The sequence below is a fragment of the Leuciscus leuciscus genome, assembly GCF_965113295.1.
Source record: "Leuciscus leuciscus genome assembly, chromosome: 24".
NCBI classification, from domain to species: Eukaryota; Metazoa; Chordata; class Actinopteri; order Cypriniformes; family Leuciscidae; genus Leuciscus; species Leuciscus leuciscus.
In genome coordinates this window covers 30,905,414-30,919,721 of record NC_138723.1, presented here as the reverse complement: position 1 = coordinate 30,919,721, position 14,308 = coordinate 30,905,414, and the positions used below count along the sequence as shown (strand labels likewise).

The following is a 14,308-nucleotide window of genomic DNA, read 5'->3' as shown; positions in this document are numbered from 1 at the left end:
CATACACTCGCACAAATGCGATCACGTCAAATTTGAACTCGCACACTCAAAGAATGGTTGCATATGCCCTGAAACAATCGTTTCAATCCAGCCGTGTTCCCATCATCGTGACCCAAACACAATCTGAAAAATGACTGTCAGCAAACCTCCAGTGAAAGCACATCAGGGTTTGTGCATTTGGAGATGTTTTGTTTTTCAAGAACTCACAGACATACTTTATGTTCTGGTTTATCAGTGCATTCTCGTCACACTGTCTAGACGGCTTCATTCGTCCTCATTAATCAACATCACATCCGACACGACCTCTACATTCCTCATAAACAACCTCCGTCCTCAAAACAGGCGACAAACAGGCCTTCGCTTCCTACAGAACTGCTGTTCGCTCCGCGTCCTCAATCGCTTCCATATTAGGAAAGCCGAGCAGTTTCTGCAAGGCCGGTTCTTTTGTGCCAGACGGTCCGACTTGTGTTATAATAAGGAGCAAAGGTGGAGTGCTGGGAACACTAAGAAAACACTTGCAGAAGGAAGTTTAAGGGCTCTCACACAAAGAGCAAGAATCAACACTCATGGGACAAACATGAACAGAAGCAGCGGAGAGGAAGCGGATCTAGCTTTAAAGAATGATCCTGCTTCCTCTACCACTGCTTTTGCTTATGTTATGTTTTATTTTATTAAATGGAAAATAATTATAATTGTTACAAACCTATCCTAAAACAAAAATAAAATAAAATGTTGTATTTGAATGAACCAGGATCATTCTTCAAAGACCAGATCTGCAAGTTGACTGTATGCTTTCTGCTGGTTTAATAAAAAATAAAAAAAGTGTATAGTTTATTTTTTCCAATGGAAGATAATTATAATGATTACGAAGTAACCAAAAAAATAATAAATTTAAAAACATTATAAATAAAATAAAATAAAAATAAAATAAAATAAAATAAAATAAAATAAAATAAAATAAAATAAAATAAAATAAAATAAAATAAAATAAAATAAAATAAAATAAAATAAAATAAAATAAAATAAAATAAAATATTTAATATTTAATTAAAAAATAAAGTACGCCTTTTAAAGAACACAATGAAAGCGAACAGGACACTCCAGGAAAAGCTTTCACAAACACGCCGTTTTGCCCCAGGGTTTGATGCTGACGGGACACGCTGGGAAAAATGCAGGCGGCGGAGAAAAACTCCACAAGCCAAAATAAACAGAACGACTCGTGACATGAAACTGAGACGCTGCTGTTTTCTGCTCTGTACCAGTCACTTACAAACACCCTGTGCAATAAATATACACAGTTCATTTGTTTTTATTTGAATTAATTATTAATGACTACAGACTAAACCTAAAAAAAAAAAAATAATAATAAAAATAAACTTTAAAATGAAAACAAAAATGACAAAAATAAAATAAAATAAAATAAAATAAAATATGAACAATATGAAATTATATAAAAAAACAAATATATAAAAGCAAAACAAAATAAAAACAAACTAAAAGCATAACATACAAAACAACAACATAGAAATAAAAAAACCCCCATCAAAATAAAAAATGAAATATAATATAAAATAAAATTACAATAAAATATGAAATAAAATGCAAAACAAAAACAACAAAAAAAAGTAAAAACAACAACAACATACACATAAAATATAAAGAAAAAAATAAAAAAAAGAAAAAAGTTGAAATAAAAACAAAATAAAATAAATAAAAATGGAAAATAAATAAATAATAAAACATAAAACAAATTAACACATAAAATAAAGCTCAAATCAAAGCCATGAGCACAGTAGGGTTTCCTCATATCACACACAAACAGATGTTTCATGATGTCTCCGGCATACGGTGAGCCTGAGGAGGAAGATGAATAAAGTCAGCCGGGAACGTCGAGCTGTTATTCAGCTTATAAAGCTCTAATGTCAAATACCTGCATTTCCATCCTCTGACAGAGAAAATGGCTTTTCCTTTCACGTTCCTTCCACACCGCCACAACTAATATACACCAAATGACATTTCAAGAGATTCATTATCAACTCCAGCGGGATCCACTGGAAATGGACTCGCAAATAAAAACATCATATAACAGGATGACATGATAAATAATGTGAAATAGGGACGTGATCATACAGACTGAAATTTTTGAAACCGAATACAGAGTGTAACTTCTTCATCTTTACTGATGCTCACAGTCAGACAATGTTCAAAACAAAGAAAAATAAAATAATTTATTAATATATAAATAATTAGCCACAATAAATAATTGTGCCACACTCTGCATAAATATAATCAACACCAGTAACAACACTTATGTTGTAACTGTTGAAGAATAATGGTTGTTTTGGATATTATAACTGTAACATTTCGTCTTATATTTATTTCTGCTTTTTCAAGCAAATAAAACAATATAAAAGACAAATAAATTTATATATACAATAATAAAAATTTTAATAAGTAGCTAATAGTGAAGCAAAATAAATAAATAAATAAATTAAATTAAATAAAACAATGAAATTAAATAAAATTAAATATTAAATAAATATAATAGAAATGAAATCAGAAAAAAAAATTCAAAAAAAAAAAAAAAAAAAAGTCATGATAAAATGAATGGACACCTCGGAAAAAAACAATATTGATCAATGTCTAAAGTTGATTTGGTCAGAAGTGGCTGCGAGACAAAGCAGAAAGAGTGTGTGGAAAAGGGGAAATGACATCATGCACGAGGCCTGTGGCGTGACCTCGGATCACAACGCCTCGCCAGCCATTCAACAGCTGATCCCTGTGATGAACACACCGAGCGTCAGCTCCACGGGTGTGCCACGGACACCTCGTATATCGCTTCATGTGGAGCTTTCCAGAAAACCACAGCGAGCCAAACAACGCCTCAGAGAGAGACACGCTATCTGTGTTTCAGCTCAGAGATGTGGAGAAGAATCATCATGTGCATTATCATGTGCACTAGTTTAAGAGTCTCCTGACGTGATCTTCCCTAAATAGAGAACACAGAGTAGGACACTTAATGTGACGACTTCAGCAGTTTTTGCACAAGCATTTTCCTGCGTATCCAAACATTACTCCATAATGCTGGATCAGTTTCACGTCTTTAGCTGAAGAATGAACGATCCTGCCAAAACAGGAGGTTTCGTACAGAATCACCTCATAAACTCAGTTTATTAAAGCGATACGTTAGTGTGTGTTAATGGAAAGATTACACCGCTAAAGCAGAGACTTGCAGGAGCGTGGAGCAGTCGAGCAGCTTTCATTTTTAAACGCTGATGTTTTTCTGCTTACAGAAACACACGATTCAAGCACGATTAAAGTCATCATGAAATAAAGATGAACACGTTTAGCTGCACATCGTTCATCGCTCAGTCATGTAGAAACATGAAATGTCACATCATGGTAGTAAAACCTGATGGAGTTTTGGTTCCTTGCCACTGTCATCTTTTTCAACTTTGGCTTTTGGCTTGAAACGAACATTATTTTCCTGTTATCACTGTAAAAAGCGCTATATTAATAAAAGTGGCTTGAGTTAAAACAAATTGTATTTCATGTATTACGTTCATTTTCTAACCACTCCAAGGGTTAATAACATTCATCGGTCACTCCACCAGCATGACATCAGTCTAAGCGGTGGCATAATGGAAAGCAGGACTTCCAGTTCATTTCAGAGAGAACAAGCGTCTGTGTTGGGAATCAGACCGGAGTGCGAGAGAGTTCAGACCTCAGAGACACACGGTCACTGGTTTTCCTGTGTCATAAAGGTCTGAAACACCAACTTTGTTCTGTTTTAACAGTTCCTCTTAACACCCACATGCTAGACTTTCAACACAGGGTTTCAAGCAGTATTTCTCACAAAGACGGCCCTTCTTCTGGTGTGCGTCTCTCGATGGAAACGCACAAGCAAAAATCTCTCAACTTTAAACAAACTTTAAGAGCAATACACTATAAAGTTTTATTTATATATATATATATATATATATATATATATATATATATATATATGTATATGTATATGTATATGTGTGTGTGTGTGTGTGTGTGTGTGTGTGTGTGTGTGTGTGTGTGTGTGTGTGTGTGTGTATGTGTGTGTATATATAAATTCTAAATGAAATGTATTTATATATGTATATATAAAGTAAATTAAAACAATTAACAAAAATAGTAATATACAAAAAAATTATAATAATACTACTAATAAAAAAAAAATGAAACAAAAAATAAGAATGTTTAAAAAAATAAATAAAATACACATTCAAATAAACACAAGAAAACAACAACAAACAGGTTTTTCCATCTATTCTAATCTGTTAAATTACTGGTCTATATAAATTCACAATAGAATGACTATAGTCTTTATTAATTTATAGTATTTACATAAATGTTATATAGAAAATAGTGCACGGTAAAATGTAATGAAAAAAATAGTAATAAAAAATTAATAAAATAAAATAAAAATAACAAACGGGTTGTTCCATGTATTCTAATCGGTTTAATTCTTGGTCTGTATATAGAATATGACAATATAAAATAGAAACATTACAGGTGATCTTGCTTCATTGGTGATACACTTGTATCTCTTTTGCACCAAAAGGGTTTTCATGTTTGATCAAGTTTTCACTGATTTGAGAGCCGAACCACATTCGCCAGTGGAAATGCATGGAAAGGTTCCAGTTTGGGTGCCGTGTCGACGGAAAAAGATTGATGATCAGGAACAGACAAAACCTAGTTTCTTCTGCACATACCCCTTAACAACAGCGTTTTACTGTGGGCAAAAACAGCAGTCACACTCCTGAACCTCCCAGAAGCTGCTGCGCCGGCAGGTGACGGCGGTCTTCAGGACAGAAAGAGAGAAACACATGAGCCGCTGCTCCTGCAAACCTGTCCCAAACCTCAGGCGCCGCTCTGTACACATATTTTAAACAGCACTTTATGAATACGGTCTGGAAACATCCTTAAGAAAACAAGGAAGGGGAGCAACATGTGGTCTGAAACGAATTGAAGACGTTGACGCAAAACAAAACGGTACAAATTTTGGTTTGGATGTGGAGGGCGAGCGAGCGCTGGAGGGGGACGAATGGAAATCTGCACCAGTCTTTTGCTTCATCCAGTGCAGATCAACACAGCTTGGGCTGTCTGAGGATCTGAAGAGACCAAACAGAGAACTTGTCACTTACAACAAGAGCCATGAGTTCAATCGCTGGTCATTTTCAGACTGAAAGACATTGATGTCATATTGGATCAGACTGATCAAGGATTATGAGGAATTGCAAAGCAATTTTTGTGTCAGAGCACATTTGATACGCAGTGATTGATAAGCCACATTCAATTATCAGTTCATCCAGAAATGTTGTTTATGTTTGTGCAGCAGTCGTTCATGAGAGGCTGCCACTTTACTTTCGTTTTGTTGTTTATTTTAATGCGTGTTAAAGTCCTCCTGTGGTGAAAACTATCGATTTCTCGATTTTAATCGATTCTCATTTTTACGAACCGATATCGATTCTTAAATCCCAAGAATCGATTAGTCATCCTGTTTTCAGTTGATGAATGAATGGAACATTGTAGCGCATCCCATCCAATAAATCGCAATAATCTTTGTGCTTTGTTACTATTGATATGAAACAAAGTCTCAGATTTCAAATTACGTCCATTTTCTTACGAAATTCAAAAACATAAATACCGTTTTGGCGCTGTGGCGTGAGATCGCTCTGGCTCAGCTCTAGAGAAGCACATGATCTTCTCTTCCGCCTTAATAACACCAGTTACAGCACGAAATAAATATGAACGTACATCTGAAAGTGTGTTAAAAGATAGATTACAACTTATCGAAATCCGTATCATGTGACATGGAGTCGCTCAATCAGTGTTTCAACCGTGGAAAGACGTCAGTAAAACAGCTTGTAAACAATGTAATGTAACGTCACATTTACCTCAGAAAAACCATATCCAGTGATCATAAACTCGTCAGTCAGCGAGAAATATTACCTCTAGAGAGGAGCATTTTGCAAAATATACGCACCATTTTACATATTCATTATAATATTTAATGTTCTTAAATTTTTAATGCATGTTTGAATAAATCTGGCAGGTTTTTATGACAGCCACCATTTAAATGTTTATATTTCATATAACTTTATTATTATAAAAATAAATAAGTGTAATTTAAGTGTTTGTATACAAATCAGTTTATATTTACCTTCAATATTATAGTAGGCTAATGAAGCCTATAGGCTACAACTGACTCCCATAGTTTACAACATTAGTTAAGAGATTTGTTTTCCTCGAGAAAATGTGCCATGTATTGCACCAGATATCCAAAGTAATCAATATTGAATCGAAATCGAAAGCTTGTGAATCGAAATCGAATTGTGAAATTTGTATCAATACCCAGCCCTATTGAAAAACAAAGTTTGAATGTAGTTTGTGTGTCTATGTGGTGTTTCTAATATGCTTTAAGACAAACCATGTGTAAATTCATAAGTCATCACCATTGCTGAGTATTTTCTCCTTAAAACTCGTTGAATCACAGACGGTCATCATCGATGATGGGCAAAGTTTTAATGTGCATATTCATAGAACCGTGTATACCAAATGAGGCAAGGGTGTCGAGTTACATTCAAGATATTTTAAGGCATGAAGAAATTGAAGGAAAACATGTTTAAATATGTCATTTTGGTGATCAAAGATGAGTTTTAAGGGATAAAATTATTGACTACGGGGACTTCAAACGTTCGCTGGTTCCCGCCTCCTCCTTCCCTGAGCTTTAACTCACTACACTCACTTGAATCAAATAGTGCATCAAGACAAGTTGTGATTTGATGCGAGTATAGCATTGAAGCGACATAACATATGACATATTAGTACATATTAGTATTTTTGAAGTTCAACATACAGCTTCTACAAAACTCATGCACAAAAGGTCCTTCAACTTAAAAATTTCACATTTAATTCAACGTGTGCCGTTTCTTTGGTGAAATTTATCAGCAATTTAAGAATGAAAATTGTTTGTGCATTAATATGTTTTCAGCGTACTTCTTAAGATACAGTCTGTGTTTATGCAACTGGCCTCTAAACACCAGAAATAAATATAATCATAACTATATTAGCATCAACACGAGCGCACAACATTGTTCTGTTTATTATAAGCACACTGCAGTTTTGTTGTAAGTCACTTTAAATGCTCGAGCTTGTTACAGCAGGATGGATTCTGATTGGCTGTCAATATTTTTATCATTCATCAGCTGGATTGTTCATCTGTGCTGCTTTCCTTATAGTTGTGTTGTAGAATTTGCTATTCTTTAAAATAGGGGCATCGATATCGTGATGTGCGCATCCGGATGTGCAAAGTCAAGTATAAGGGTCATAGTTGATCCGTGATCCGGACGAGCCAGCTTTCAGAACGCATGTGATTCATGGATTAATTGCAAAGTTTAGCCTAACCATCATAGAATGAAAGTTTATCATATTTAGTTTTACCCTTCTCATCTCCGTGCGTGCCGTAACTCTGTCTGACGCACCCACCGCTAGCCTAGCTTAGCACAAAGACTGGAGGTAAACGGCTCCAGCTAGCATACTGCTCCCAATAAGTGACAAAATAACGCCAACATTTTCCTATTTACATGTTGTGATTTGTATAGTCACAGCGTGTACGAATAACAAGGTCACATGAGACACAGCCATCTTCTAACCGTACACATACTGGGAACTATATTCTCAGAAGGCGAAGCACTGCTCCTTCTGCGGAGTGATCTCCAGTCTTTGTGCTAAGCTAGGCTAGCGGTGGGTGCGTCAGACAGAGTTACGGCACGCACGGAGATGAGAATGTGTGGACTTATCTAACTCTGGGGGATACGGTGAATAAGCTAAAGTCCCAAAAAGCCGGCGTGTTCCTTTAACTCTTGTAATCTGTGTCATGTAGAAGAGGTATGACAGCAATGGAAGACTGGATGATGAGGTTTAGAGTATAACTCTTCTCAGACTCTCAATATTTATACTCAAACGTTTCAGAAACACGTACAGACATGCTGGTTATTAAGCAGCGAGTTACAGCTGAGGTGAGACCTGTCCCGCACTGATCTGGGTGGCTCTCCGGGATCTCAGAGTAAACGCTGCGCTCTTAATGTGATGTTATCTTAATAGTAAAGCTTAAGTGCTGTTTGATGGCCTTTGCAGACTCACTGACAAATGTTCAACAGCTATGAAAACGCCACTAAAAGACTTTAATGGGAGATTCCAGAGCTCTTGCACAATCTCTCTTCCCTAAATTTCCTTTCAAAGGGCCCATAACTCCAGAATATGAGCCGGTCCTTTTGCTGCACCGAGAGAGGTGCTTCATTTCCAACTAAATCTTAAACATTCAAATCTACAGCACATCCCCTCCATTTTTAATTAATCCGTCTATGGTCAACACACATTTACAGACATTTTCTGGAATAAATCATGTAGAAATAAACAGTCATCATTTACTTCAGCCTCTCACAAAATAAATCTTGCAATGGAAATAATTGAAATGGATAAGGTCCAGCTGCAAAAATGACAAAAAGCATCATAAAAGAGGTATTTATGACTATATTCCAGGACATATGAATGCATAAACTGTCTGTTCTCCACACAATCTTATTTATTTACGGCCTTTTCCGGCGCTTGACAGCATTTATCCGTATTCGCTTTTATTGTATATCAAATTAAAGCATTGCAATCTAGAAATTTGCATGCTACCGTCATGGGTTTGATATAAATGCATTCCTTGAATGCAATGCAAGTCGCTGTGGATAAAATAATCTGCCAAAATGCATAAACATAATAAAAGGTCTGGAATGACATGAGGGTGAGTAAATGATGAGTTAACGATGCACTAGTCCTTTAATTGTAATTCGGCAACCCAAGACACTGATAACTGATCATTAATGAACAAAACTATAATTAAAGATTCAGTGTCCAGGACACTCGCTCTCATGACCCTCAACATGATGTGCAGAGAGAGGCCGTTAAACAGGCTGAAACACCAGAGCCGCTCGACCCGAACATCTTGACTGCATTAGATCCTGCGTGTCCCGCGATGGGAAGACACAAACCCGGCCAAGAACTGCATAAACCAAACAAATCTTCTCCTCTGAGGCACCGCTGTCATATTTACACAATTCATGATCGTATCTGGACAACCATGAGTTCGCTGTCAATGAAGGTTCTGCATGAACTTTGAGAAGATGCAGTTTTGAGGATACACTAGTGGTCAACAGAATGGAGTAAATAATTATTATTAATAAGTTTTTTGTTTTTGAAAGTCTCTTCTGCTCACCAAGGTTGTAAAAAATGTAAAAAAAAATAGTGAAATATTATTAAAATGTAAAATCGCTGTTTTCTATGTGAATATCTAGTAAAGTGTAATTAATTCCTGTGATCAAAGTTGAATTTTCAGCATCATTACTCCAGTCTTCAGTGTCACATGATCCTTCAGAAATCATTCTAATATGATGATTTGATGATCACGAAACAGTTATGATTATTATCAGTGTTGAAAACAGTTGATATTTTGGAGGAAACCGTGATTCATTTTATATTATTTCAGGATTTATTTGATGAATAGAATGTTCAAAAGAAAATAATTTATTTTAAATAGAAATCTTTTGTGATATTATTAATGTCTTTACTGCCACTTTTGATCAGTATAATGTGTCCTTTATGAATACTTTTTTTTTCTTCAAAACTTTCTTAGCCAAAACTTTTTTAAATTGCAGTGTTTCCACAAAAATATGAATCCGCACAATTGTTTTCAACACTGATAATAATCATAACTGTTTCGTGATCATCAAATCCTCATATTAGAATGATTTCTGAAGGATCATGTGACACTGAAGACTGGAGTAATGATGCTGAAAATTCAGCTTTGACCACAGGAATAAATTACACTTTACTAGATATTCACAACAGCTATTTAACATTATAATAATATTTCACTATTTTTACTAAATAAATACAGCCTCGATGAGCAGAAGAGACTCCTTTCAAAAACAAAAACAAAATCTTATTTATTCCAAACCACTGACAGGTAGTGTAGATAGTCAAGGACTCCCACAAACACTAACATGCACAAGAATGTTCCAGTGTCCATCACAGTTTGGTGATTAATATTCCAATCTGCCAAGTATTAAGACTTATTCGTCATGTAATGCAATATCCATTTATATCTGCATGTCCAAGCCAAACTTCTGGGTGCCATGAGACATTGAAAAGTCATTGAAGAAATATTTTGTGTGAGTGTGTGTGTGAGTGTGAGTGTGTGTACTTATACAACTATCTTTGTGAGGTCCAGTTTGAGTTTTAGACCATTGGAGTGAGGACAGAGTAAAGTAAGGACATTTTGGCCGGTCCTCAGTTTCTGAGAGCCTTTAAAGGCCTGTTTGAGGGTCAAGACTTGGTTTAGGGATCAGGTTATAATGAGGTTAAGGGTCGGTTTAGGGTCAGGGGTCGGGTTAGGCACTTAGTTGTGATGGGTAAGGTTAGGGTAAGAGATTGCATTGTGTCAATGAATGTCCTCATAAAGATAGATGTACAATAGTGTGCGTGTGTGCGTGCGTGCGTGAGTTTGTGTGTGTGTGTGTGTGTGTGTGTCTTACCTCAGCAGTGAGAGGTTTAGGTTCCCTGTACAAGCTTTGATTTTGTTCTGGGCTTCCAGGTGGGTCATTCCCTCTGTGGCGATGCCATCGATAGACAGAACGACGTCCCCAACGCTGATCTTGGCTTTAGCTGCCTTTCCTCCATCTGTCAGCTGCATCAAACACAAACACACACACAGTTCAGAAACTAACTTCTACTCAACCCAAAGTGTCATCGCTATATTCTTGCGGAGCTGAAATGGTAATTAATATGGAACCACATTCATAAGCAACAACACAAATCATACTTCTCACGTGACGTGCACAAGAGATCGACTGCAATAGAGTTTCAGTGATAATCCAGCGAGCCATTGACCACTGTGAGCTCAATCTGGTTCATTAAAAAGATTCATTTTACAAATCGGAGTGAATGCAAATGTCACTCCAGTCTGTTTCTCACACATATCAAATGATTTAAAGAAGTTTGAACCTTTTATTGTGATTGTAATTAAAAAGAGAGAGGCGGTAGCATTCAAAATTGCAAATATATAAATCAATCTTTCAACAAATTTGATTTACAAATTTTAGCAAAATGATATTTTTTTGCTTGATTTGAAAGTCTCGAGTTACTTTATCTTCATTAGACTGATGTCTGACAGTGTTATTTTAGTGTTATTTATATACTATTATTACAGTTTTATTAATTCGATTTTTTTTATTTTCAGTTTTTAGTTTAAGTATCAGTAATTTTGTTATGTGCTTTTGTGACTTTTATTAGTGGGTTAATATTTCTAAAATATTTCTATTTAGCTTTCTTTTTTTTATTTCAATTTTAGTACTCCAACTTATTTACTTCAAGTTGCCAAAGCATAATTTCTAATGTCTACTTAAGTTTTTAAGTTAACATTTCTCATCTAATACTTGCAGTATATTTTATTTCAGCTTAATTTCAATCAAGGGAAACTGTTTTTAATAGTTTTATTTAACAATAACAATGGTTTGACGATGCATCACATCCTACAGTAGAAGTCCACTCGCAAAATGTATATTTAGAAAATCTTGAATGCCGTATGTAATATTTCTCCAGACTTACAAGCAGTGCAGGACAGATTATGATTATACAGCAAAAAGATCTGGCTTTTAATAATCAAATCATTAACAGAAGCTGAAGATCAACAAATGACTGATGTTCCTCTGACCTTTGACCCTCTTGGCCCCGATTTGAAAGACGGATCAGTACACGTGCGCTCACCTTTGATGCCGGAGTGTGTGAGATGTTCACGCGTGTGGACGCTGATGAAACACTAGACGTGGGCGAACACAAGAGGCCAGCTGTAATGTATTAGGGGTATCTGTGTATCTGTAGCCCTGAGACACTGCAGTGCTGTCGACCTCATCAGATTAGACCTGACAGGCTATTAGACTGTGTCTTAGAAACGGTCCTCGCTCTTGTTAGTACTGAGATCTTGTCTGGGATAATAAACAACCCGATATCTTACTAGATAACTAACAGCAGGGGAAGGAAAGGCTTTACTCCAATGATTTACACACATGCTTCTGTGGAGATTCTCTTCAAACTAAAGGCCTTGCATGTATTCTTTACAAGAAAACCCAGAATGCACTGCAACTATACAGACTTTTTTTTTTATATGAACAATACCACAAAGTACCAATATAAATTTCGTAATATACATTTTGATCTATGAATATGCAAATGAGCCCCACCTCCACTCACTCACCCCATTTCCGCCACAGGGGGACTTTAATAAACGTTTAATAAATTAAAATTGTATAAGTTTCATGTTTGCAATTAACTTGCAGTGCATGCTCTATAGGACTGATATTAAGTGAACTGGCATGGAGCCTCGGCTGCTCGATGTGTCTGAACAAGAAGGACTCGTTACAGGTGTGCATTAGAGGCATTATGCAACCATGCATGACGAATATCAGTCATTCATCACTTCACATCTGCTAGGCAACTAACTCAACTAAAGCAACTACCCCTCCCGAGTCAGATTAAGACTTGCTCTGCTCTTGGCCGACGGCTTCAAAACAACAATTATAATGCGGAACTGATGAGAGAAACACTTCACCCTGAAGAATCAAGTTTTTTGAGTTGAACGGGTTTAGAGCAACAGGTATTATTTCCTTCAAGAAAGTGAATTGAGATTTATTGTTATCTTTAAAAGACAAAGACTTATTGTGACAAGTAAAAGTCTCTCATCTTCACCCTATACTTTCTACAGTGAGGAAAAACGTGGACTGAATCGAGAAATTCAGTCATAAAAATTGAATTTACTGTATAAATGTCACAGAATTTGCCAAATTTTGGATGAATAAATTAAATTTAAGGCATGTCATTTACACAGAAACTTAAAGAAAATTATTTTGTATTAAATCATAAATCCAGAAAAATTTTAACAAATTTCAAAAAAATTAAATAAAATAAAAAATCATAGGGCTGTATTATTGCACAAAAAAAGTTGTTAAAGTTTTATGAATTAAATTTAGACCTGCATTTTGATAATTACATTGAAAATATAATTAAACCATTAAAATTGAATAAAAAAAATAAAAAAATAAAAAGGAAAACAAGGAATTTGAGAAAAAAAAAAAAGTATTTCATAGGGTCCTAAAAATATAGTTTTTGTTAAACCTTTAATAATTTTTTGTTGAGTCAGGGTTATTGTCGTTAACTAAAACAAAAATTAGACATGTTGCCTTAAATGATTAACTGGAAATAAATAAAAACTGAAACTGAAATAATAAATTAAACCTCAATAGATCTTATAAAATGACAAAACCACATAACGAAATTACTAAAAAATAAACCAAAATGATGCAACATGAAAAATAAAAGCTAGGCTAATTCCAAATATTAACAAAACTTAAGACTAAAATAAAAATAATTTCATGATTTCAATTAATTCTAATTAATGGTTTTTAAAACATGGTTTTTGATTCCTAAATTTTAGTCCAAAAAAAAAAAAAAAAAAAAACCATAATTTGGGGGGAAATAATTCCAAAAAGGATTTCATACACAGGGCCCTAGGAAATGACATACACCACATTGCATTATTCCAGCAGCAGGAACTACAAAACTAGAGGTCACGAGTTTAAACTCTGTCCCACACATCTACGAAAGCAAATCTGTGAGTTTGACGGGGTCACACACACACTAACACACACTCTTTGAGTCACCAGGTCAACGACAACAGCCGGGCCTCAAAGCCTAAATCCAATTTAAAGGCCCAAGGAGACCCGACAACACAGGAACATGATGAGAGCCGAGGGGTCTTCACACGCTGAGCTGATACACACACGCGTGTAAGAAAGCCGCTCAACATTAGCACGAGTCCCAGATGTCATTTCTTTTATTAACGTCATAAACTAAACCTCAGTCTCATAAAGCTAAAGGCAACAAGGATCAAATCCCACCGCAGAGCAGAACTACACCCCAAATCAAACACAACATCTCACAGTTTGCCTTTATGTTTCCCTTTAGAGGTTTTTATCCACCATATTTCTAGCAGCTTTTTCAAAATGAAAGATTAATAAGTTGGGGCTGAGTTATGATGTGTGACAGGAGAACTTTCACATGTCCATGTTCATTCTATGAGGAAATAATCAAACATATATATATATATATATACACACACACACACACACACACATGCACATACATACATAAACTTTTAATGATTTATGATTAC

General features: G+C 35.3%; 1 protein-coding gene across 4 annotated transcripts in view; it reads right to left on the bottom strand.

The window, feature by feature from the left end:
* The window catches only part of pdlim5b (PDZ and LIM domain 5b), an 83,319-nt gene that overhangs the window by 38,371 nt on the left and 30,640 nt on the right, over positions 1-14,308 (bottom strand). For all 4 annotated transcript variants that reach the window (XM_082158651.1, XM_082158652.1, XM_082158653.1 and 1 more), the window contains exon 3: positions 10,617-10,768. In XM_082158651.1, the coding sequence (XP_082014777.1) occupies positions 10,617-10,768 (152 nt within the window). The remainder of the gene's footprint in view (positions 1-10,616; positions 10,769-14,308) is intronic.